At 37.7% G+C, this 27,015-nt stretch overlaps 2 protein-coding genes across 4 annotated transcripts in view; one reads left to right on the top strand and one right to left on the bottom strand.

The window, feature by feature from the left end:
• Positions 1 to 1,940: 1,940 nt before the first annotated feature.
• LOC311305139 (TATA box-binding protein-associated factor RNA polymerase I subunit A-like) lies at positions 1,941 to 26,682 on the bottom strand. 2 transcript variants are annotated; one of them, XM_084432677.1, is made up of 11 exons: positions 26,611 to 26,682; positions 15,051 to 15,178; positions 14,434 to 14,600; positions 13,478 to 13,591; positions 13,024 to 13,222; positions 10,918 to 11,033; positions 10,362 to 10,520; positions 10,213 to 10,279; positions 8,220 to 8,343; positions 3,481 to 3,635; positions 1,941 to 3,305 (listed from the first exon to the last, which is right to left on the bottom strand). In XM_084432677.1, the coding sequence occupies exons 2-11, from the start codon at positions 15,145 to 15,147 to the stop codon at positions 2,731 to 2,733; spliced, it is 1,773 nt and encodes a 590-aa protein (XP_084288803.1). In that variant the 5' UTR covers positions 15,148 to 15,178; positions 26,611 to 26,682; the 3' UTR covers positions 1,941 to 2,730. The 2 variants fall into 2 exon arrangements, with proteins under 2 accessions (XP_084288803.1, XP_084288802.1); XM_084432676.1 differs by lacking the exon at positions 26,611 to 26,682 and having other exon boundaries at positions 15,051 to 15,300.
• The window catches only part of mia3 (MIA SH3 domain ER export factor 3), a 32,173-nt gene continuing 21,966 nt past the window's right edge, over positions 16,809 to 27,015 (top strand). For both annotated transcript variants that reach the window (XM_084432672.1, XM_084432673.1), the window contains exons 1-6: positions 16,809 to 17,089; positions 18,437 to 18,570; positions 19,500 to 19,586; positions 19,673 to 21,959; positions 23,908 to 24,216; positions 25,080 to 25,216. In XM_084432672.1, coding sequence (XP_084288798.1) covers positions 16,966 to 17,089; positions 18,437 to 18,570; positions 19,500 to 19,586; positions 19,673 to 21,959; positions 23,908 to 24,216; positions 25,080 to 25,216 — 3,078 coding nt within the window. In that variant the 5' untranslated portion in view covers positions 16,809 to 16,965. The remainder of the gene's footprint in view (positions 17,090 to 18,436; positions 18,571 to 19,499; positions 19,587 to 19,672; positions 21,960 to 23,907; positions 24,217 to 25,079; positions 25,217 to 27,015) is intronic.

Genomic DNA, 27,015 nt, shown 5'->3' on the forward strand with positions numbered 1-27,015 from the left:
AGAAGCATTTATGCCACAAAACTCTCCAAGAAACTGTTTGAACTCTGGTACCAGCTTGCTCTTAATTATCTCCACATTGTCATCATCATCCATTAAAGTACACATCTCATTCTTTTTCCTGGTGAGATAACTTAACTTGGCTTTCCTTGAACTCATTTGTCTTTGAAAAGCATCCTCCAAAGCCTTTTTTGAAGTTGGTCTCACCTGTCGTTTCTTCACCGTGATAGCAGCTTCATTGTCCTCCTCTGTATGCTCTTAACAATCCAAACAAGCATAAATTATATTCCAATTGTTGGCCGACCGGTACCAGGCCTTTTCCATTTGCTAACTTGGATAAGCTAGCCTAGAAATCTAGACGCAGCCAGGGTCGTCTAGCAACTCTGTGTTGGCTTGCGAGCTGGAAAAACCAAACTCTAGTCAGGCCAATGTCAGGCCAATCACATCATGTATAGAGGCGGTAGGCGGTCTTAACATAATGACGGTAGAGTTGCGACCGCGTGAATAGGGGTTATGCGGAACATACTTCCGGGTTCTACAAAACGGGTATAACTACTTCCGGTCGTCAGCTACTGAGGTAAACACAGCGTAGGAATGGCGACCTTTTATAGCCGGTGTTTACAGGAGCTACCCATTCTATCCATTCCAGATGTACATCGTATTGCCAAACGGACGTCCAGAGCCCCGTGTATTTCGGTAGATAAAGGATTTAAGTTTTTACGCCTCCTCATTTATTCATGATTATGAAGGTATGTAAGTTAGTATATGTAGCTTTTGCTAATGGCACCCGATGTAGAGTTAGCTAACTATCAGTAAGTTAGTTTAGACTTGTATGCTATCATAGTAGTTTAACCTTTTATATTTGCTTGCAGACGATTAAAACAATCAAATGAAGACTGCATTTTATTTTTTTTATAAAATTTTATTTTCTGATACTTAAGCATTCGTGACATTTTTATTAAAACAGAAATAAGAATTGTATTCTAAAAAAAGCGCAAAATAAGTTACCTCAGAGATAACCTACCGCTGCAGATGCGTACGGTAATGCAAACCGGAAATGTTTATACCCGTTTTCCGGTTCGAACGTTGGGCGTTCCGCATAACCCCTATTCCCTGCTACTTGTAAACAAAGATGGCTGCTGCTGAACAGCGGTCTTTCAAATCGGCTTTGGTTAATTTGGAGATAACTGGGAAATTATTACATTATAAAATATAAAAAAATTATAAAAACTTGTTTTTAATTGTGATTAATCTAGTTCATTTTTATAAATCGATTGACAGCGCTAATTCGGGAATATCACTATGTGTGTAGACCGTGTGCTAACTCATATTCCCCTTATAGGGCCATAAAACACAGCATTCCCTCGCCTTCTTACAGACCCTCTACAGGGATCTGTTTCGAGATGATTTACCAAAATATGTGGTCATTTGTAGGGCTGGGCGATTTAAATCGTGAGATTGTTATACGCATCTCGTCAGTAAAGCCGGTTCCTTGATTAGTAGTAAATCGCCATCACCTTCAGATGGAGCGGCATTTACTACAAAGAGCCGTAGTTAACTGACAAGCTGAGCCATATCGCATTAAAATCGCGGACGTATTGCCAGCGATTATTAATGCGATATGGCTCAGCTTGTCAGTTAACTACGGCTCTTTGTAGTAAATGTCGCTCCATCTGAAGCAGGTGATGGCGATTTACTACTAATCAAGGAACCGGCTTTACTGACGAGATGCGCATAACAATCTCACGATTTAAATCGCCCAGCCCTATGCAAGACATTCTAATGTAACTTTTTATTTATTTAAAATGTATATATGCCATACAGAAGAAGTGCAGGCTTGAGCATTTTCAATACAGTAACTGCAGCCATAGTTTACATGGGGTATACTGACGGAGTACACTGTTATATTGACAAAATGACTTAACATTTTTACTATTTTGTTTGTGAATAATGACACAAGGACTTGTCATTTTGATGGAACTGAGAAGTTAACTGACAAATATTTAAATTTTAAGATGAACTAAAGACTGTTGACTGGCTTTTGCCGGTAATCCATTGTGTGCAAATGTTTGTACAAATTGTTTTTCGAAATGCACTTGATGGTTTGTGTTAGATTTTGCTATATTTGGCAGAGCAGTGGTTTGGGTGGCTCGCCAATGTATTAGATTTCTCCAACACATAAAATAAGTAAGCTTGACCAGAGTTCTTGTGGGGAGAAGAATTTATTGAAGGTTGTAGTGTAGCAGTCCTTCAGCAGCGATGTTCGCACGCCGGCCTTCAACAATCTTAACCCAAAGTTCTGTCTGTGAGTCTACATGAAGACAAATGGGCTACAAACAATAGAGAACTGTTAGGGCCTCCCACAGGAGATCGATCTAGACCGTGCACTCTACTCTGAGCAATGCTGTTTCTTTGTCATTCACACCATTCAGTCTCTATGGGCCATACATCTGTATGGGCCTTTTGGTTCACACCTTTACAGACACAGAGTTGATTACATCTGAGGCACAGAAACAATGTAAATGCATCTGTCTTAAGTTAACTGAAAATACACAGTCTTTCATTTGCAAATGTTAAGGATGACGTGAGAAATGTACCAAAGTGAATGAGAAAAACTGTAATTCAACGTGAAGCTCAACATGAGCAGATTCACAGTATATAAAGGAGGAGTCTTGAGCCATACATGGACAACTGAAACGTTGTCTGGTACAAATCTAGAATTTTACATGTTTATTATAAAATGTATTTAGTCTTCTTTTTCATCTTTTTTTCTACATCTTCCTCTTCCGTCTCCAACTTTTCCTTCTCCATCTTCTTTTTTTTCTTCTTCTCCATCTTTTTCTTCTCCTTCATCTTTTCCTTCTTCTCCAACCTTTTCTTCTCCTTCATCTTTTCCTTCTTCTCCAACCTTTTCTTCTCCTTCATCTTTTCCTCCTTCTCCAATCTTTTCTTCTCCTTCTTCTCCAACCTTTTCTTCTCCTTCATCTTTTCCTCCTTCTCCAACCTTTTCTTCTCCATCTTTTCCTCCTTCTCCAACCTTTTCTTCTCCTTCTTCTCCAACCTTTTCTTCTCCTTCATCTTTTCCTTCTTCTCCAACCTTTTCTTCTCCTTCATCTTTTCCTTCTTCTCCAACCTTTTCACTTCTTTCTCCATCTTCTTCATCCTTTCCACCATCTCCATCTTCTCCATCCTTTTCTGCTCCTGCTTCCTTTTAAGCGACAAACTCTTGCTCCTCCTGAATGGGCATGTCGTTGTTTTACTTTCAGCTATTATCTTTAAGCTTGCAATGTATCTTCTGTATTCATAAACTGTGAACAGAAAACAAAATGTTCAGGAATTTATTAAATGTGTCAGGAATGGTCTGAACACACACTACAGACTTCACACATAAACTGAGGCCCAAAGGTTTCTGTTCTGGTTCAGCTGAGGACGCTGAATGGAAACTTGATCATTTCATCTGGAAAAAGATAATCATGTACTTACAGTGTTCACTTAGAACCTTTAAAACGTTATCCTTGATCAGCAGAAGATTGGGGTTCTCCACCATGTCTATCCTGGCGAAATGGATTCTGAAGTGAATGGAGAACCACAGCGATCGCCTGGCCTCCCATTCCTTCAACACAATCTTCTTGCGCTTTCTAATTGAGTACAAATCAACATCAGAAGAAACATTAGAGAGGATGATGCTTTTTCACATGTTCATCTTTCAATATGTTGCAGTTTGAGCCAGAAAAAGGTGTTTCTGAACTCCCTGAAACGCCTCCATTGTAGTCTTGAGTTTCTTCTGGGAACGAACACGTCACAATATTCCTCATTTAAATAATTCATACCCAGAATAAAGTGGCGGGGCCTGGTTGAGTTATTTAGTAGTGTGTGAGATAGATAGATAGATAGATAGATAGATAGATAGATAGATAGATAGATAGATAGATAGATAGATAGATAGATAGATAGATAGATAGATAGATAGATAGATAGATAGATACAGTGCTATGCATAAGTTTAGACACCCATACTAAAGTTGACTAAAAAATCATCTTTTGGAAACTGAACTTAATGCCTTAATTTAAAAAATTAGGAAAAATCCAACCTTTAAGGACACCAATTTTCTTTGTGAATGAATAATGCATCGTAAATAAATAAATGTTCTTCCTTAAAATACAGGGTGCATAAGTTTGGACACCGCTATGTTAAATTCCCATAGAGGCAGGCAGATTTTTATTTTTAAAGGCCAGTTACTTCATGGATCCAGGATACTATGCATCCTGATAAAGTTCCCTTGGCCTTTGGAATTAAAATAGCCCCACATCATCACATAGCCTTCACCATACCTAGAGATTGGCATGGTTTTATTTCAGTTAGCCTAATAGCTAGTTTGATTTGCATTGAGAGATGATCTTATGGAAAGTACTCCATGCCAATCTCTAGGTATGGTGAAGGCTATGTGATGATGTGGGGCTATTTTAATTCCAAAGGCCAAGGGAACTTTATCAGGATGCATAGTATCCTAAAAAATAAATTAAAAAAAATACTTAAAAATAAAAATCTGCCTGCCTCTATGGGAATTTAACATAGGGGTGTCCAGACTTATGCACCCTGTATTTTAAGGAAGAACATTTATTTATTTACGATACATTATTCATTCACAAAGAAAATTGGTGTCCTTAAAGGTTGAATTTTTCCTAATTTTTTAAATTAAGGCATTAAGTTCAATTTCCAAAAGATGATTTTTTATTCCTCTTTTTAGTCAACTTTAGCATGGGTGTCTAAACTTATGCATAGCACTGTATTTATTTATTTATTTGTTTGTTTGTTTGTTTGTTTGTTTGTTTGTTTGTTTGTTTGTTTGAGCAAAAATGCCCCTGTATGAGTTTTCTGGTCTCATATTTCTATCATATGATATAACTTAACAATATCACACGAGTAACGAATGCAAAATCTTACGAGTGCCGTTTTTGTCCCGAAATAGCAGGTGCCAATGTTATCTAGATTTTATACAACAGTTCAATAAATTAATATTGTGTTATATTTTGGACACAATATTGTGTTTTTTTTTTCTCAATTTTGACAAAAATATTACCTAAAGCCAGAACAAAACTGTTGTGTTTCATAGCAACATACAGCGGCGTTTAAAGGGATAGTTCACTTTGAAATTAATTTTTGATATGTTTTAGCTTACCTCAAGGGCATCCAAGATGTAGGTGTCTTTGTTTCCGCAGTAGTTTCAATTTTGATATTTTTAGGTCAAACCGTTCTTGTCTGTCAGTCATATAATGCAGGTTGATGGTCACTGGCTCAAAACACAAGCACAGAGTCCAAATTAAAACAATTCCCCATCGTCCAAATGAAACAATTCCCCTTCATAAGTGCACATTGATGGCCTAAGACACGAAACGAGCGGTTTGTGTGAGAAAACGAACAGTATTTATATCGTTGTTATCTCTTGAAAACAGCACACGTCCAAATGATCTGACGGCGAGGGCGGGTATAGATATATACATAGATGTCGCCTTCGCTACTGCAGTTCATTGGAACGAAACCGTAGCCAAGCGACATCAATTGTTTCATTTGGACGATGGGGAATTGTTTTAATTTGGACTCTGTGCTTGTGTTTTGAGCCAGTGACCATCAACCTGCATTATATGACTGACAGACAAGAACGGTTTGACCTAAAAATATCAAAATTGAAACTACTGCGGAAACAAAGACACCTACATCTTGGATGCCCTTGAGGTAAGCTAAAACATATCAAAAATTAATTTCAAAGTGAACTATCCCTTTAATGTCGGAATAAATCCAAGTTGAGTGAATCAATCGGGTGAACCAATGATTCAATGACTCATTCATAAAGAGAATCATTTCCTTAATTTATGAATGAATCAGCCGTTTGAACAAATCGAATGATTGACTCAATGGCTGCACCCGAAAACTGACAAATGCTGCCTTCGGAGGCTTCACCTCCCGTCTCCTGAGATCCCTTCATCTGATCAATTTCTGAAGGCAGCACAGATGAATCCTTCACTGCCTTTGATATCCCACAAATCTGTGCTTTTCCATTCGGTGACAGTTCAGCTAAAACAATAAAGATGGCGCCTGAAAGTGGCGGTTGGTGGTCAGTTTGTGTGTAAATGTACGTTTTGACCAATATTTTCCACTTTTGATGTCATTTCCAGTGAGAAATTACTATTGTACTAATTAAATATTCGCTTAGTTACAGATCGTGCTGGGTGAACTCATTACAAGTAACTTGAGCTACGTAATCAGATTACTTTTTTTCAAGTAACTAGTAAAGTAACACATTACTTTTTCAATTTACAGCAAAATATCTGAGTTACTTTTTTCACATTTACTGACTGACAGCTCTCCTGTCCCCATGTTGAGAAAAATGTAGTAAGTGCAGAGGCGTTGTGCGTAAACATGATGGCTATTGTCGTTCTAGACTAAATGTGAGCATGCATTTACTCATCTCACTTGCACAAAAAAACAAAAAAAGAAAATCTTGGTCGACTAAAGTCCTGAAATTTTCGACTAAAAATGACGTTAGGTAAAAAAAAAAAGTTAAATTAATTAGCTGCACACTGTGCGCAGTACTTGGTAGCCTTGTTGTCCACCTAAAATGATTTATAAATAAACATAAAAAACTAGTAGGCTATTTGCAGTATATTAAATCGTTTTTTACTTAATTATTTTGCACTGAAATGAGTCTGACACGAGTCTGTCGGCTCTGACAGCGTTGCATCATCTGCGCGCAATATCATAGCCTATGATTTCCGAAAATAGTACTATGTTGTCAACTAGTGATATCATCACAAGAACTTTTGAGGAATATGCAACGTAATTTAGACAATTGTTTTTGTCATATGTATTATATTAACTGACAGACGCTTTCATTTTATTGCAGCTCGCACAGAGCGAGGCTGAACATAGGAGCTCAGCTTCGTGGCTGAGACACGAATAGACTATTAACTTAAAGCTTTTACTCTTAAACACAAAAGGCACGTCCACTATAATAAAAAAAGAATGTTTATTAAACAAACCAGATCAAGTAATAATATTCAGAAAACCTTCTAGTAGCCTACTTTCTTCAATCTGTCTCTCTTCTCCAGTGGGTCGGGCTAATCCAAAAGAAGTGAAAACAAGGGGGGTGTTCTGAAGACAGACTGTTACCTGTGAAACAGGGGTGCCCTGAAAACACCCCCATTAGTAATTAGTGCTTTCCACCTGATGAAATGAACGTGGCAAAACTGATGAAATGAACGCGGCAAAAAATCAACCAATCAGAATTTTAGTCGAGCAAGAACGTATCGACCAATAATCGACTAATCGACTGGGAGATTACAGCCCTAAATAAAATCAGAATGATACGCAAACCTCCAATAATGAAATAGATTAAATGCATACAAATATTTATTTTATTTAACACCACTTTATTGACCAATGTACTTGCTGCTAATCTTTGATGATTCAGTTAAACCAAAAAAGCAAAAATGACTTAAGATTTTATTGGTGAAGTAAGTGTTAAACTTTTTTTCTACTGCATCCTATCCAGAACAGAAAGGTTAGTTTGAGCGGCGCCCTCTACTGTACATGCGTCAATTTGCATTTCCTTCAGCCTTATTTTAATTTTGGTCTGAAAGGGCTTTTACATTTGTCCAAAAATATAACTTTTGTTATAAAAAAAAAGCAAGTCCAGCCCAGGTGAGAAAAAGTCACGCAAAAGTGATGCAATGCATTACTTTTCACTAAAAGTAACTAAATAACACAATTAGTTACTTTGAAAAGTAATGCATTACAATATTGCGTTACTCCTTTAAAAAGTAACTTTCCCCAACACTGCTTAGTTATCACCAAAGTTCCCTCTAATTTGCTGTAGATCATTAAACTGTTAATCTGCCTCAGAAGTCAAACAAAAAAAAGAGTCATTGCCTGATAGGCCCCATTTTTTTTAGGCTTATAAGGGTTGTTTATAATGAATGCCACTGTGATTTAGGTTTGTTTTATACTTAGATTTTTCATTCCTGTTTTGTTCTGAATACCACTGAATGTAAAGGAACAAAAATACATGTTTATAATGTTTGTAAGTGTTTCAAGTATTACACATTTCTGAATGTCATTTTTTTTCTTACTTGAACACCAATGCGACTTCTGTGTTTTTTTCTTTCAACAATGCAATTTTGACCCGAAACAACGTATTTTTTAGAAGTACATAAACAACAACTTACTTCCGTTTGAGTAACTTTATAACGTTCAGAAGACAGGACCAAGCCCTCATGTCATTTTTCCAACTGGAAAACTCCAGAAGGTCCATTGAAACGGTGAGAGCTTCTTCTAGATCGCTCATGAGACCTGAAAAAAAGAAGAAGCAGAAACTGATTTAAATTAGGGTTGGGCGGTATTACGGTAATATCGGATACCGCGGGATCTTAAAATAGCACCGGTATCAGTTTCAATACCGTCATTACCGGCACTTATATAGCCTATAATATATATAATTTATTTATTGCCTAAAAAATGCTTATGTGTGGTGGTTGCAGTTTGGCAATATTTCTGGTTCCAACCGAATATGAAGGGAGAGGCGGTAAATACTGACGAGGCAATTTGTAAATTGTGCAATAAAAAGGTGACCGGTAAACACCTCTAACGTTGCATCTCCGAAACAACCGCCCACTCACTGCTGCCAGGATACATAAGCGCATTAAAGAAATTGACGATCGCCATCTCCGCATGAACGCGCCTAGAGAGAAATGCACATCGTGGATTACTTAGCCTAATCAGTGAGTAGCCTATTTCTTTCGTTTTGAATTGTTTCGTTTAAAGAAATTGACGCTCGCCATCTCTGTAGTGAACGCTATAGAGAGAAATGCACACCATTGATTAATCAGACTATATTTCTTTTCGATTTGATTTGTTTCGTTTAATGAAATTGACGATCGCATCTCTGTATGAACGAGAGAAATGCACATCATGGATTACTTAGCCTAATCAGTGAGTTGCCTATTTCTTTCGTTTTTAATTCTTTCGTTTAAAGAAATTTCAAGCTTTATTTATTTGTCATGTCTGTGAGGCATAGCCTTTTTTATGAGATTTCAATGCAAGTGACAGCGGCATGCCCATCATGTCATGATTATATTAAATCCAGGCATATTGGATGATGAAAATTTTATAAAAATTTAGATACAATTTATACAAAACGAAATTCGTTTTAAAGAGGCCTTTTACAAAACTAAATTTATTGAAATGGTCAAATCGTCTGACTCCCGATGCATCCCATTTTATTTGTGCTGTTCACTTTTCATAATCAACAAAGATGGAAAAAATAACATTATAATATTTTAACAAATACGAAACTTAAACGAAACAATTCAAAACGAAAGAAATAGGCTACTCACTGATTAGGCTAAGTAATCCACGATGTGCATTTCTCTCTAGGCGCGTTCATACGGAGATGCGATCGTCAATTTCAGTAAACGAAACCATTCAAAACGAAAATAAATAGACTAGCCTACTCTCTGTAATCCATGATGTGCATTTCTCTAGCGTTCACTACGGAGATGCCGATCGTCAATTTCTTTAAACGAAACAATTCAAAACGAAAAGAAAAAGGCCACTCTCTGATTGTGTAATGATGTGCATTTCTCTCTATATGTTCGCTCACTACAGAGATGGCGATCGTCAACTTCCATCTTTGCAGAAAAGTTTTATTAATAAAAATCAATGGACACGCGTCACCGGATTGCACTTCTTGCTTGTTGCACGCACACAGATATGTTGAATAATGGTGGGCTCGGGCTCATAATAACAGTTAATGCCGTCGGCCTGACTCAGACACAACGTGCAGGGGTTGGGCTTGATTTTTTTGTTGTTGTTTTTTTGCCCGATCTGGCATTCAGTTTCTGAACGGTATAGGCACAAGCCAACAGTTTGGTGACGCCGTCTGAGTCCATTATGTCATAATTTTTAATTAGTCACGGTAATACCGTATACCCCGGTAAAATAGGGAGGCGGTTTGACGGTTTCAAAATTCGAATACCGCCCAAGCCTAATTTAAATCAAAGCTGTTTACTTTATACTTTCAGTCACTGGTGGGTGATGAATCTAACAAATAAACCCAACAGACTTACAGTGGAGGATGATCCTGAGCAACCCCAGAACATCTTTATAACCACACAGCAACATGCTAAAAACCAATCAGAAATGTCTAGTTTTCATACGTACTGGTGCCCAGCAGGAGAGAGCAGAGATCCAGCATCAGCTCATGACTCGGGACAAAAGAACGCAGAACCTGAGCAACAGAAACCAGAATAACATTAATCATTATAATCAGGAATTTTATGTACATTCTGATAGGCAGAACCATTTCATACCCTTAATGCACCGATGAGTCTGTCATCTGGGGCATTGTGTCTCTTGAGGAACTGGTACAGGTACACATGAGCATTGGGATTGATTGGGAATTCCTTGTTGTAAGCGTAATTCTCCAGAATCTGCAGAGCGCCGTCCTCATCGTTGTAAAACTCCAGCATCTGCAGCGGATGATACATATAGACTTGTGCATTATATTCTAAATCTTCTCAATAATATAATAGCTGTGTGTAACCAATAGACTGAAATGTAAGCCGTTAAGCACACACAAAATCTCATTTGTGCAAGAAAAATCAATTAAAATACGACTTATTTCAGTCTGTTTCGCACACAAATACCTCATTTGACCTCAGAAGACTTGGTATATATGAATTACTTCATAATGCATTTTGACCTTTTTTGAAGCTTATTTGATTGTACAAAGCTGTGTGAAGATTCTTAAAACCAATCTGTTTGTGTTCATTACAAGTTTGAGTAAATGACGAAGTAATTTTGGTCTAATCAAACCCTTTAAACAAAGAAAATCGTCAAATTGCACAAGGTAAGATAGTGTCTCACATTAATGTAACTCAACACAAAAGGGTCCCAGACTCCAGGCTGACTGATGATGTCCTTCAGGGTCACAGAAGCATATCTGAAGTAGCTGTGCATCTCATGGTTACGGCTCACCTCATCTGATACCGGAAACATGGACAAGAATGCATTGAACTGATTAAAAGTGACAGTGAAGACATTTGTTGTAATGCTGTTCTTTTGAACTTTCTATTCATCAAAAGATCCTGAAAAATAAAAAGGTTTCCACAAAAATATGAAGCAGCACAACCGTTTTAAACAATAATAATAATAATAATAATCAGAAACGTTTCTTGAGCAGAAAAGAGATTTTAATTTTAAGAGAGAAGACGCGGCACCGCTGAACACTCACGCGGTTTATGAAATTGCTTCTCGGATAAAGTTTTCAAATGATTGATTTGATTTTATAATCTGTGTGAATTAATTTACTCATACAATCTACATGCTGAAGTGAATCAATGTTTGCGGGGGAATGTCCCGCATTATAAGTGGGAGACCTGCGGGAATTATTAAAATTATGCGCAATACCCGCGCCGAAATTCGAGCCCTGTGCTAGCATCTCCTCCTCGCGTACTTTCATAGCCTGGTTGTACTCGACGGTGTGTTTTTGCTTCAAGTGGTGAAACAAGTTTGTTGTGTTTCCACCTTTAGCGGTAATCTATATCATTGATATTGCGATATGACACATTTTTTTTAATCATGTAAAAATGCACACCGATGTTATCGTGGACTGTGTGATATGGCACACCCCTAGTTTCCCGAAACCATCGTTCCAACGAACATTCGCAAAAAGCATCGCAGAGTTGTGTGTTTGGAACGACAGCATCGACCTGTGGTTAGAAGCAGAGTTTCCTGTTTGCATGACATGTGGACTCAAATCCTTATCTTGAGCAAAATAAGCAAGCTGACATTCAGTACAACCTGTGTCTTTTATTAATAATACATATTTACGTCTTTTAGTTTGTAAAGAGATTTAAAGCACCGTTTTTGAAGAGTGCGCATGTACGCAAGAACGAGGCTATGATTGGATCTGGAAATAAAGCAAAATAACTGAGAAAAATGAGAAATAGCCCTCAGATGCCATCTGTAATTTACATCAAAACATCGAGCGTTAATTCGATCTCAAACAGATTCATTAAAAGAAGTTATTACTCCACTCCTGCGTGACATCATTAAAGCTGCTCTAAGCGATGCTGGGTGAAGTCACTTCTTGTTGACGTTCGAAGTATTGTCAAACAAAACGGAGGCTAGCTCGACCCTCCCTCTTCCCCTTCCTCTTCCTCATCCCGTCCCCTCCCTTCCGTGCTTCCTGAAACAGTAATGAACGAGTCGGAGGCTTTTCCGATTTAAATTCGGGACTTCGCGCGTTCCTTCTCCTTTTCCCTCTTCTTTGTTATTTGTTCATCGGAACGTCATCTCTTCGGTCGTGTGTCGGCCATATCAAAACTCGAGAATATAATTCTAACGTTAGTCGTTGTTGTTGTCTAGGACATCTCTCCTCTAGCTAACTTCCCTCTTCATGCTTCTCTCTCCTCCACCCCCCACCCCCCCCCCCCCCCCCCTTCATGTGCACGCGCACTAACCCCCCAACCCCCCCCCCCCTTTCATGTGCACGTGCACTAACCCCCCAACCCCCACCCCCAAATCAATCTTGTCGTTTATTGGCTGGAACACTGTTTGTTATGTTTTGTGGTCCAGGCTGGGCCAGTTTGTTGTTCTTGCCGTTTGTGGAGCCTGTGCTGTCTACAGAGACCGCGTTTCTTTACAGTGTGTTCAGGGGACAGGCAGCTAGCGGATAGTGAGGAGATGTTTGCTGTATGTGACAAAAAAAATGTTGGCCGAAAAAACACGTGACATCGCTTAGAGCACTTTTAACCAACGTGGTTGAACGACCAATTTGCGGCGACACGATTTCAGGAAACAGTCGTGACTATCTAGTTGATTTCTTCAACCATGCATCGTACTATGGTAGTTAGACGGCGAGTTACGTTGTTGTGCGGGAAACTGTGTTCCATCCTTTACTATAGATGCTAGGAAGACCCATTTTACATTGTCAGTAAATTGTTCAACATAACTCAAATATCTTCCTACCGGTTCCAGCTGTAGAAGACTTCTTCTTACACCAGTTCAAGTAATCTATGAAACCGCTGTACGCACGGATGAGTTTTTTAGTGTCACCCTGAGCAATCGAGAAGTTGCCATATCTCCAGCTCTCTCCGACGGACAGCTGCCGCTTGGCTTCTTCCATCTGCCCGTTCAGTAGGAGATGAAAGCAATGCTCCAAACAGATCTGCAACATTCACATGACATAATGATTAAAATGCATGCCTTGAATGCAGTGTAAATGCTGTAAAGGGGAGGTTTGGGCTTCATAATGTCAAGTCAAGTCACCTTGATTTGTATAGCGCTTTTTACAACACAGATTGTTTAAAAAGCAGCTTTACAGAGATAACAGGAAAATAATGCAACAAAGTTTGTTTCCAGAAGAAAATAGCATCACAGTCCAGCTTAAGCAAGTTTCTTTGTTGTAAAAAAGTTTGCATACCGTCGAGAAGTTTTTGACTCCATTGTTTTTCAACTGTTCATTTACAGCGTTGAAATCTTCAGCGGTGGCGTTAGGGAGATGACGCAGAATTTCTGTGCCTATTCTCCATGTGATCTGATGGACAGAATTATGCAGTCAGCAGAGAAACACATCATCCGTACAGTAGCAAACACACACACACATGAGAGCAACAAAAACAAAATAGGAGGATCCAACAGGAAAATACAAATCAGGCCGAAGATGATTTCATGGTTTTATGATTAAAAAAAATGCTTGGCCTGAAAAAGCAAGTACGCATTCAAAATACTTGCAAAACAATGTTGATCCTTATACAATGCATTTAATAAATAATATTGAACAAGACCTGGTAACAACCCACTTGTCTTGACTTTGAAAGCACATAATATGGATGGATATTCAATGTCAAATCGTCCAAATTTCGAAAACTTCCCTGGCTCAAATCTTCTATTTTTTTTTTGTTAATAATTTTCTGAAGGAAGTCAAACATAAATAGTGAAAAAACCCAAAATATAACATTTCATGAATGTATATTTACTGAGTAATTCACTATTTTGTAGAGAGGGTCAAAAATGACAATTTTCACATGAGATTTGGAGCAAAATTGCATTGAGATAAAAATGACTTTAGAAAGATGGCAGCATCATTGTTTATACACAGAGATTAATGGTAGGTCTATTTAAATCTGTTTACTTTTACAATCTTTGTTGCATTATATGCCGGCGGTGATTCAATGAATTGATTAAATCTGTTTGTTGCTTAGAAGCAACTTTAAGTGACAGGCTACGGATGCAATAAACAGTGTAACAATAGAGATAACGTTAATGCATATGCTATGTTTCTTTCATGCAAGAAAAGTGAATCAAACATTTTAATTCTGATTTCATAACATGTCTCTAAGCAGCTTACAAGTCGACTTGACAAACGGGCTGTTGTACCTCAGAAGCCGTTGGATGCACTTTAATGCTATTCCTGGCCTCCAGTGCCTGAATGTAAGAGTTGTAATAAAGCGCAGCCTCCTGCCAGTTATGAAGCAGCATCGCATCTCTGATCCGCTTCAGACACTTTCTGTTCGACTTGAGGAAGTAGATCTCTGTGGGAACTCCTAAACAAGAAAACAAATGTAGTATTGAAATGACTGCATGTTAGGATAAATATGTTTGCATCTCCTTTTCTGTCTATTCATTTCGTGTACACCCTGTTTAGTTACACACTCATAAGTCATGCTAGTTATTATCCATTAGGAGCAACAATGCATATGGAATAGATATGAATGGAGTTGTTTGTCTCTCTATTGACTCTTTCAGGGAAGCTCTCTTTTCTTTTCTGTAATGACTTGCTATTCTATTGGTTGGTTTCAGCAACACCCTAGACTTGCTATATAAACTATGGCACAATAAAGCTGACTTTGAGTGAACTGCACTTCTGTGTTTGTCATTCTCGGTCCCCAGATCTGGTCTCTGCAGTGATAATTGACTTCGTTTTGATATCCAACTTTATCTAACACTTTACAACATAAACAACAAGTTATTATATGATTTCATCGGAACATTACCTTTGTCGTCCGTCCACTCTTGGAGGTTAACAGGCGATTTAAGCAGTTCCCGATGTGTCCTTTCATCCTCTAGAAAATCATCCTCTATATCATCCATGGCTCACTGCTTTACGGAGACTTGCCTTCCTCTTGAGAAAATTACGCAGACTGCGTCAATAAAATCAATTATACATTTTCAACCTAACACATGGACGTGTGAACAAAAACAGTTCCTCATCAAACCAAGCGGTGCGCGTGACCGGCTGACAGCGCCACCTGCCGCACGGGCGGACAATAACACAGAGAACGCGCAGGCTGGTTAATCGATTATTAGATAAGTTGCGCATTCTAAATTATGTGTAAACAGTTTAGCCAAGTAAAATAAAGATTAGTACTTCTGTCTTAATTGGAGAATATTATTTGTGCCTTGTAGTACTGAGGATCTAGCGTTAGTTTTGCGTTCCCAGAACGTTGCAACGTTTGTTTTTGGTGAGCTAGGAAACTTTTCGTTACGGAAATAGAATAGTTTTTTTCAGGTTTGCTTAAGTTTTTTATTTATTTTATTTTTACATATTCTCCCGCATCCCATATTGAAAACGGATGAATGGACGTCAATATTCAGTACTTATAACCGTCCTATGGCGTATTAAAGACAATACGGGAATTTAAATATATAGGCTAATTAACATTAAAAACGAGCCTACAACATCAAAAAACGAATAACAATTATGTGACTAACTATAGCATAACATTATATTCGTTTCTTACCACAGAATTAGCGGGATGTGCTTCTCTTTTTGTCAGTAAACAGAAACTTATCGGTTAACTTCATGTTCTCTTCAGTTATTTAGACGTGTCAAGTCTCTCTGAAATTACTATTTACTCTCGTATATTAATTATAAGCAATTATTCTATAAAGAAGTCGAGAAACTAATGTAAGTCAGTCAGCAAAATTTAAATTACACGAGCGCGCGGATTTCTGTTGAAGACAGAAGTAACTATGCGCGTGCTGGAGATGCGCGTGCAGAACATGGGCGCGCAGTAAGGTATCTGAAAATTATAATGCCTTTTGACTGATCTAATCCAGGTTTTAATAAACTGTCTTACTAAGTTTACTAAAAATCGAGGCCTATTTATCTATCTCTGGATCTGAAGGAGGATGAAAAGTATCTATCTATCTATCTATCTATCTATCTATCTATCTATCTATCTATCTATCTATCTATCTATCTATCGATTTTTTTAATGTATTATTGAGCTGTTAAAAAAGCTGTCATTAAAGAAATCACTTAGTTGTGATGTCTCTTTCCCCACACATTATTTATTATGAAATACCAAATAATAAATAATAAAAATAGCCTAATACTAAATAATAATACTAGTAAAAGACAAAATAAACATGATAAAGTAAGCTTTTATTGTGCATAACAGCAGGCAGAATGAATGAGACTCCACAGTAAAGACTCCTCTGCATGAAGACATCTATCTATCTATCTATCTATCTATCTATCTATCTATCTATCTATCTATCTATCTATCTATCTGTCTGTATTTTTGAGCTATTAAAGAAGCTGTCATCAAAGAATCATTGTTTCACACATTGTTTATTAGGAAATATATACGATAAATAATACTAAATAACATAGTAGTAATAATAATAATAAATAATACATAATAAATATAGTAAAAGGCAAAATAAACATTATAAAGAAAGCTTTTATTGAGCATGAGACCAGCAGAACCTCCCCAGTAAAGACTCCTCTGCATGAAGACACACGTGACCAGCGCCCAGGGTCTCTGTTGTTTTGGTGTTGCTATCTCTTTAAGCGCTGTGTGTGTGAAACATGACTCCAGTCTTTTCTCCTCCTCGCTGAACTCAAGCAGCTCAAGCTCGTCTCGGATCTGCTGACGTGTCGGCAGATCAACAGCTGCCAGCATGGCTGCACGAAACACACATTTTTATTATGTTTTTACGCTCGTTCTTTGCGCTTGTTTTCACACAAGCAACGCGGACCGGCGCTTCTCCGACCTGAAGCGATGCGCGGATGAAGAATGTAGCAGTGAGTATCAGTGCCACACTGTAACTTAGTATTATCAGGATGCTGACCATAAAACTTCAGCGCTACTGACGTCATAAAGGCCGCATGTAACTTTGTAACATTCTGTAACAGCACAAAAAAAGAGGGGGTTTATGGTGGGTAGAGGGTCTATATAACGAGTGGCGTCCTTGAAGATCCAGTGTGTTGATACCGAGCTCAGTTTAGCCAGTCGAGCTAACAGTAACAACATAAAAAACCCTGCGCATGGAACGAATGCTCGATGAGAGCCGGAGTCTGTGTTTTATGCTCTTAATATGATGTGTTCACGTGATGCAACAGTTATTAATGCTAAAAATAAGGCCTGGATTCATATCTCTGGCTGTTTTCATGTAAAACACACCGTCGTTATTTACAAACAACATGATTCGGTTTTTCACGTTTGAAATGAATTAGGTTGAACTGTGTTTGACCTGTATGTTGTTTCCTCAATGACTCTCGATAGTTAGAAAATGGAGTCGTTGATAATAATTATAACAATATATATATATATATATATATATAACAATATATATATATATATATATATATATATATATATATGCATGCGTATGCGTGTATGAAAGTTTAAGAATATGAATACAATTTGCTGATTTGAAACAAACACATTCTGTAATTTAAAAAAAAAAAAATGTGTAAGATTTTTACATTTAATTCAGTAAAAATACTAAGCAAAAAAATGTGCACCGTCCATTAGTGGTCGACCGGAGATTTATGGGATGATAATAATACATAATGCTGATGCTATTGAGATGTTCAAATGTTTACTTTCAGCATATATTTGTGCATTTTCATTATTATTTCTTGATAAAATTTTATTATCCATGATTCGTCCAAACAGTCCAACGTTTCAGTCCCCGAGGTTCACACATATTCCCTAATACCCCATACTGGCGACCTATTAGATGCACTGTTGATCCTGGTGTGGTCCATACACCATTAACAAACAAATAAAAAGATCATCATGTAGATAACGCATGCAGTGCTGTTTCATTACACTACTGCAAAAATAATTAGTAAGAGATTGAAATTAAGGAAAATTAAGCCTATTTTAGGACCCTTAAGATTTGTTACATTGTAGGTGAAAAATCCCTGAAAAATGCTTCATGTAAAATTCTTCATCAGTGTTGTGTATGCCACATTACATTCAATTTGAAGTCATACAGAAGTTAAAATGCACTTTGTAAGAGCTAATCTAGGGGAACATTTTTCATTAAACTTTCACACTGTTTTGTTCTTGCCTTAAAGTAAATGCTAGATTTAAAAAGCTTACCATATCCGTATATGAAATATTTTTTTGTGTGTCTTTAGTGCTTCTCGTCAGAGGGAAGGCCGCTAAGGATTTCACAGGGCCGGACTGTCGGTTTCTCTCTTTCAAGAAAGGAGAGACTATATATGTATATTATAAACTCTCAGGGCAGAGGTCGGACATGTGGGCTGGCAGTGTAAGTAACCTGTTAATAACTGATTGATTGATTGATTGATGCTTATGGATGTTGCTGATGATGAACGTATTTGCCATGCGGCATATTTGACTAGCATTAATTTGACATCGCAAACACTCTACATTTACTTATTTATTGGGGCAACAGATCATGCATGAATCTTCAATAGCAAATACTAACATCAACAAAACAAAGCAAATGAGTGTTTATTGTAATCGTAAAATGTTTTGATTCTTGTTTTAAAATGTTCCAAACCACAATGCATTACCATATATGCTCCATGAAAATTTGATTATAAGTATATGATACATTTCTTATTAAAATAGACTATTTTACCAAGTGTTTCTCTGTGCTTTGTGTTACAGTTTGTTTAAATCTATTTCCTCTTTAACTGTTTTCAATGCATTTCTATGGAATGATAGAGGAAATGTGGTAACGCTCTGCAGTAGTGACATTATGCAATAACTAACGTGAATTAACCATGTGTTTTACAGCATTTATTAATCTTTAATGTTATAAAAATACCATTGTTCATTGTTTGTTCTTGTTAGTTCACTGTGCATTGACTAATGTTCACAGATACAATTTTGAAATGATCATTAACTAAGATTAATAAATGCTGTAGATAGAAGTATTGTTCATGTTAATTAATGTAGTTAACTAATGAAAACCTTATTGTAAAGGGTTGCTGGAAATATTTTTTTTAAAATAGATAAATGGACAAATGGATATGAAAATATTGAGCATTGATGCAAATCTGACAGGTTTTATGCATATTTTCTAATTCTTGTAGATTTGTCTGTTGTGCATTTTATTTTCTTATTGGCTTGGTTTCATTTTAAGTTTGTGTTTATGATTGTATGTTTTCTGTAAACACTGTTCTAAAAGGTGCTTATACTGGTATCTATTTCTTCTTTCTTTCTGCATAGATTGGAAACCACTTTGGTTATTTTCCAAAGGACTATCTGAATATAAATCATATATATACTGAAAAAGAATTGGAGGTTCCTACAGAGGTATGTATATTAATATTAATATTGCCTGATGCCTGGTCCTTTTTGACGTGACGTTTGGTTAACGTGAAGCTTTCTTTCTCTTTCAGGAAACCGATTTTGTTTGCTTTGAGACTGGCCTTGATAAATTTGAAATCTATGATATAGATGTGCTGTTGGGAAGCACTTTGTTGATAGAAAATGAGGAATCAACAAAGGAATCAACAGAAGAATCAACAGAGGAATCAACAGAACCAGCCCAGAATAAAGATTCATCTCAAATGTCTTCTGTAACAGAGACCGAATCAGTGGAGCCTTTTGAGTCAGTCGATTCAGAATCAACATCGCCTCTTGAATCAGAGTCAGATGATTCAGAATCAATATCGCCTCTTGAATCAGAGTCAGTTGATTCAGAATCAACATTGCCTATTGAATCAGAGTCAGTCGGTTCAGAATCAACATCAATTCTTCAATCAGAGTCAGTCGATTCAGAATCAACATCAGTTCTTGAATCAAAATCAGTCGGTTCAGAATCAACATCGCTTGTTGAATCAGAGTCAGTTGATTCAAAATCAACATTGCCAATTGAATCAGAGTCAGTCGGTTCAGAATCAACATCAGTTCCTGAATCAAAATCAGTCGGTTCAGAATCAACATCGCTTGTTGAATCAGAGTCAGTTGATTCAGAATCAACATTGCCTATTGAATCAGAGTCAGTTGATTCAGAATCAACATTGCCTCTTGAATCAGAGTCAGTTGATTCAGAATCAACATTGCCTCTTGAATCAGAGCCAGTCGATTCAGAATCAACATTGCCTCTTGAATCAGAGTCAGTCGATTCAAAATCTGTAAAAGCTCCTGAAACCGCGACATTACATTTAAAATCTACTGAGGAGGACTCTGATATCTTTCAGCCAAAGATGGAAAATGTCTCATCAAAACCAACACTGGAAACTAAAGATGCAGTAAAAGAAGAGCTTGAAGATGTTTCAATAAGCCAAGATGCCGATGTCATTTTAGAAGATGTCGAAACAGAACCATCAGAGCTTTTGCACGACCAAAGTGACTCTGATGTTGAGCCTCAGGAGCCCTCACAACCTCTACTTGAAACACAAACAGCAGGTTTAGATGCAGTACGTGAAGAACCTGCCAAAACAGAGCTACACGAGGAAGATAACCACTACAAAACACCAGAGAAAACACTTGAGATTGAGCATGAAGTGACCGAATCCCTACAAGAACTCACCAAAGATTCGCTTTCAGTTGCTGAGGTCGGAGAACAAGCTGGTCTTGAGGTCATGCATGCACAAAGTGATTTTGACATCAAAATCCCAGAAATTTCTCATCTGCCACCAGACGCTAAAACTGCTTCAGACGCACGTGAAGTCGTCCCATCTGAACCGCCACTAAATGTAGACAAGATGCATGTAAGTGAAAACACTGAGGAGCACCATCCAAAGAAGTTAGACACAAACCAAAAGGAAAACCTTCTTCAGAAGGCCAGCATGAACAAGAATGAAAACGCACACAAAAACACTGCAGACGACGATCCTCAGAACGCACTTACAAACAAGATCGAAAAAGCGAATGAATCCATTCACGAAGTAAATGCGACCAAAAGTAGGGAATTGGTTTCAGAAAGCCAAGAAACTGCACCTCTACTTGACGAAACGGACGAACAAATTGATAAGTTGAAGAACGAACTTGTGAATCTGCTGAAAAACACACTGGAATCTGAAGCACAAAGTCTTCAAGACCAAGACGAAGAGGACGAGAACGAAGAGGACGAGAACGAAGACAGCGAAGAGCTTCTGGAGGATGAGAACGCTCTTCTTTCGCACACGGAAAACATTAATGAACCTAAAGAAAATCCGCATCCTGAAAGCGATGATTTGGTTGTTTCCCAGCCAAGCGAAAACACCACCGAACAAGAAGAAAACGAAGAGGTTCGTCTTCCTCCCGAAGAGCCGGAATACAGCGATAACGTACTAAGACTCACGATTTTACGAGATCACTTGAAGGACGAGGAGACGGAGCGCATGCAGAAGTATTTCGGCCTGAAGAACCTGTTTAAAATCGAAGCCATGTTTTCTGACCTAGATCTGGAGATGAAGTCTGCGAGAGAGCTGAAGACGGACACCGAGGAAATCGAGCGAACGCTGGACCAGATCATGGAGTCCTCGGAGAACTCCGTTCTTGATGCGACTGAAGACATGTTTAATGAAAGAGAGCGGAGAGCTCAGGGACACGGACGGCAGAAGGAGCCAGAAATGTATGATCTTGAGGCTGCCATCCTAGACGCTTTTCAGGAGATCATTTTCTCTTTGCGACAGAAATATTCAGCGGCCAGTGACAGCGTCCCACTGCTCGAGGAAGAACAACCTGCATCTGAAATGGGTGAGGAACATTAATTCGGTGTTTGTTTGAATCTCTAACCCTAGATTTAGCAGTACTAACAGCAATGCTTGCCTTTGCGATCCGTTAAAGGGATGGTTCGGAGTAATTTCAACCTAGGGTCCTTTGCACCATGACCTCGAGCCAAACACCCCCTCAGAAGCCTTTTTTCCCTTGGTCGAACATTATTAGAGTTAGAGCTTATTTAGAGATATCAGCCGGATGGTTTAGTGCAGGCGCTAATGGATCCAAGGCTGTATCTCGTAAATTACCGCACTAATAATGCCCAGAATGGCACCAAACTTCTACAGTAGTACAAATAGGTTCTGTACTCATAAAACGAGGCATTGGAAAGTTTGTAAGTACATCAGGAGTTTATTTAGATAACACTTGCCTGATGGCTAATGCTACCGCTAACCCGGACGTCGACGCCACTTCAGTGAGTTGAGAAAAGCATGTAAAAGTCCTTTGCAAAACTCACAAGTGTAAGGGAAAAGTGTTGACAACTTAGTGTTAATTAATAATAGTTGCAAACTGGTACTACCAACAAAATATGAGTGCATTCCTGGAACTGGGCGTCGTTACACTACATCCTTATGCATCGCTTTCTGCCGGGACTTTTACGTGCTTTTCCCAAACCACTGAAGTGACGTCGACGTCCAGGTTAGCGGTAGCATTAGCCATCAGGCAAGTGTTATTTAAATAAACTCCTGATGTACTTACAAACTTTCCAATGCCTCGTTTTATGAGTACAGAACCTATTTGTACTACTGTAGAAGTTTGGTACCATTCTGGGCATTATTAGTGGGGTAATTTACGAGACACAACCTTGGATCCATTAGCGCCTGCACTAAGCCATCCGGCTGATATCTCTAAATAAGCTCTAACTTTAATAATGTTCGACCAAGGGAAAAAAGGCTTCTGAGGGGGTGTTTGGCTCGAGGTCATGGTGCAAAGGACCCTAGGTTGAAATTACTCTGAACCATCCCTTTAATTAGGTGTTTGTTTGAATCTCTAACCCTAGATTTAGCAGTACTAACAGCAATGCTTGCCTTTGCGATCCATTAGTTACACGCATTTGCTTGTTTCAGTGAGTCATTTCAGGGTTTTGCTTAGAACAGATGCTGTTAAAATTGTTTTAACCTTATAAAGCCTACTGTATCATATTTGATACATGCATTTTTAAGACCTCTAAATGATCAAAACTTCACTGATAAACCTGTCGCTCACAATCTCCTCATTCGTTTGGTTGATAGTTTAGGCTTTTTTTTAGTAAGTAAAAGTCTGTGAAATTGCATTTTGCAGTAAAATCAGATTTTTATGAAGTAAACGTAAGAATAACTTATATTGTTAGTAATATTTCAAGATGATAACATTCAGTACTGAAGAAACTTCGGTTTACTCATTTATTAGAAAAATCCGTGAGTATCAAATATGATCATCAGGCATTTGGTGAAGGTTTATTTGTTCATCTCTCAATCATCATTGTACTGCATTGCATTATATGTTTTTTTAAGACTACAGAGCTTAAAATAAAACTAAGCATTTAAATATAATCTTACTGAGACATATTATTGACAGATACAGAATTACAACTGATATTTATATCATTTTAATAAGCATTATATACTGTTATAAAGATCTCACTGATATACATTACAAGCATCAGAATTTCATCTAAAGTTTTGGCCATATAAATATCACAATCTGCACCGAATTGCATATTTGAATAAAAAAGTTTCCCCTCCAAATTCTCACTGTATCGTACTATATGAGCCATAAACGCCTGATGTATCAAAAATGATACTCAACAAAAAACACATATATATTATATTTAGTCTTCAATAAACGGTTCCATTTAAAAATTAAAAATAAATCTGACTATTATTTCATATGTCAGGCTTTACATGATAATGATATAATAAAGATCTGTATGCACTTATTTTCCCAGATGAGAAAATTGACTCTGAAGAGGTGAAGGGTTTGGACAGTAACATCGAAATGATCGCACCACCTGAAAGTCCTGAAATGCACGAGGAGCACAACGAATCTGAATTGATTCCGAATTCTGAATTAAATACGAATGAAGATTTATCCCACAGTAAAGACGCGGGTCTCGAAGAGGACGGAGGCCATTTCAACAGAAATAAAGATGCACAAATAGGGTTTGAGGACGCCGAGGAGATTCAAAAGGGGCCTCATGCTATTTTGGAGAAACCAGTGGACATCGGCTTTCACTTTGAAATGGATCCATCTTCAGGTTTGTGAATATTTATTTTAATTTCAATAATTATTGTTGCATGTCTTGGGTTTTAACCAGGGCTTGACATTAACTTTTTTGCCCACCAGCCACTGTGGTTAGTGGTTTTCCAAAGTTAGCTTTTCCAAAGGCCAAAACGTTGACATCGATACCATGGGGAAAAAACTACCATATAGATATTTGTAATATGATTTCATAATTTGGTAGCAGGAATATTAGGCTGCTGTCACTTTAAGACCTGATGCACTGATCCATCATACTGTTACACATGCGGTTTCTTTCTCAACTGTTTACGTTCACTTAAAACATAACTGACTGTTTACATGAATACTCACCAAGAGTGGTATTTTGACATTATTTTGTGTGTATTTGACTGTATAAGCGCAATAAGATGCAAAAAAGAACTCAATTAAGTACTAAGAGGAGGCTTTATCTGCGCGCACTTTGGGTTTGAGCTCAAAATCTGCGGGAATGAGTAAAATGATGCGCAATTCCACGCCGAAATCCAAGCCCTGTAACACCAACAATAGTCATTTAGAGCAAATGAAACGAGTGAGTGAGGAGAGGCGGGTTTGTGTGTCACTGTCGGAGAGAAGAGAGAGAGAAAGCGAAAAATTAGTATTGAAAGTATTTCAGAATTGATAAGTTTTCAGTATATATTTTTTTACAACACTGCAGTCCACTTAGTTTATATTTCAGATGCTTTTTATTAAAAGACTACAATTGAAAAATATATATTATATATCAAATTTAACCCGCCGAAGTGGCTAGTAGGAGTGACTGCGTTACACGCCACTGCTGAAATCCAACGCATTTAGTGTTAATATCAAGCCCTGGTTATAACTGTTATCTCCCGTCTCCAGGTTCACTGGAGTCTCCAGGTGTCTCTGATTTCCATGACACTGAATCAAGCAGTGATTCCTCCAGCTCCTCGACTTCAGATGAACTTTGGGATTTGCTGCTTTTCATCAAAGAATATCTTGGGGTGTACGGAGAAATTGTGAGTAAGACCATATTTTAAGACTTTAAAGCTTTATACTTTGCACAAGTACATCAATGCAAAAGACTTATTGAAAATGTGTTGCATTATTAGACATTAGTGTAAATTTCTACATTCAATGCAGTTAAAAAAGAGAGTGATTTGAACTGACAAAAGGAACTTTCTTTATTCCGCATTGCCAAAATCCCTTTCAGAGACATTTTAACTGACTTTAAAGAAAATTTCATATCTTTAGCGTTTGTAGTAATGTGTTAATTATAAGTTCGGTGCACGAGTAGCTGGTGTGACATTAATAACAGGATTGTTTTCTGTTGGAGTTCTTGGTTCTGAGCAATTTGTGTCTGTAATGGTTTTTGGAGTCATTTGTTGTGTTGGGTTTGTTTATGTTGTTGTTTGGCCTGAACTTCTGTTCACATAACTCAGTCTACAGTAAATGGCAAATCACATGAGACCTCAAGAATGTATTGTTTTTTTTTTAAGAAAGAAGGAAATGAAACCTATTTTTAGTGCCATTAAAATCAACAGTTCTTATTACCCCAATGAATACAAAAACGAAAAATATGCTAAATATAAATTTGCTTCAGGATGTTATTTGACCTAGTATTTGTATGAACCTCACTAAAATAATTCTGCCACTTACTTTTATTTGTTGTTGAAATATATTCATAAAGTAATGTCTGTTCTAAGTACACATATTTATTAGATCTGCCATGTAATTAATATCATGATTTTGTAATGAGGGAGAAATCACTTCTGCTGATGTTGTCAATAGAATACTAATAGGTATGAGAGAAATCCAATAGGGCTCCATGCTAAACTTGTTAATAAAACTCCATACAAGACCAAAATGTGTGAAACCATAACTAGATTAAATTCCAAATCGTGTCAATTAAACATTTATATCTTTTATAGCACATATTAAAGCTATAACACTGAAGAGTCAAGTTGTTATTCTTTCAAAACCGCTAGCATCAGTGCTACAGACGGTCCCTCAACCAGTGTGACCAATCAGAGGACGCCGTCAGCGGCACGTGACCGCTCGCGTACAGAGTGGAAACACTGCTCTTCGTGAGAGACTCTCAGCGTTTTGAAATGTTGACGTGTTGAAAGAGATCAACACTGATCTCCCTCCAGCCACGATTTCAAAGCATACTAGTTGTATGTACTTATTATCCGCCTGTATACATTATTATTCAAGTTAAACGTCTATTAGCTTTCAAAGACAAGCGTGTCAGAGTGGATTTACACCAGAAAACACCGGCTTCCCGATATGAACCAACGGTCCGCCATTTATACTGTGTTCATCGGCTTCAACCTCCGTCTCTGAGCGCTCGGTTACCCTTGTAAATTAGTTAAAAACGCTTTAAAAGCATGGATTCACAGCCAGGTCTTACCTCTACACCAGCTGAGATAGAAAACACAGCCTGTTTCGTCTTCATTCTGTCCAGACTTCAGGAAGTAAGTGTTTCCACTCTCTAGACTCGATCACTGTCTTCAAGAGTGAGATGTGTGAGTTTTAACGACTTCAACTGATTGAAATTGATCATTCTGTCAGTATAGATCAGTCCACACGGTAGTGTCATAATGGCATATTGCTGTATTTTGACCCCTTCTTATGCATGATGCAGCTCTCCTTAATTCTGTAAGTCCATAGCGGATCGGATAAAATCCCTAGGGAACTAAATTGGTTCATTTAAACCGAGTTGTAAGTGCTTATTATAGGCAGTAGGGTTTCATCAGAGGTGAAAGTCCACTAAAACCCCTTGTGTTGTGTTTCTGTTGCATGTGGCTGGTGATAA

This window comes from Rutilus rutilus (genome assembly GCF_951802725.1).
Source record: "Rutilus rutilus genome assembly, chromosome: 15".
Classification (NCBI taxonomy): Eukaryota; Metazoa; Chordata; class Actinopteri; order Cypriniformes; family Leuciscidae; genus Rutilus; species Rutilus rutilus.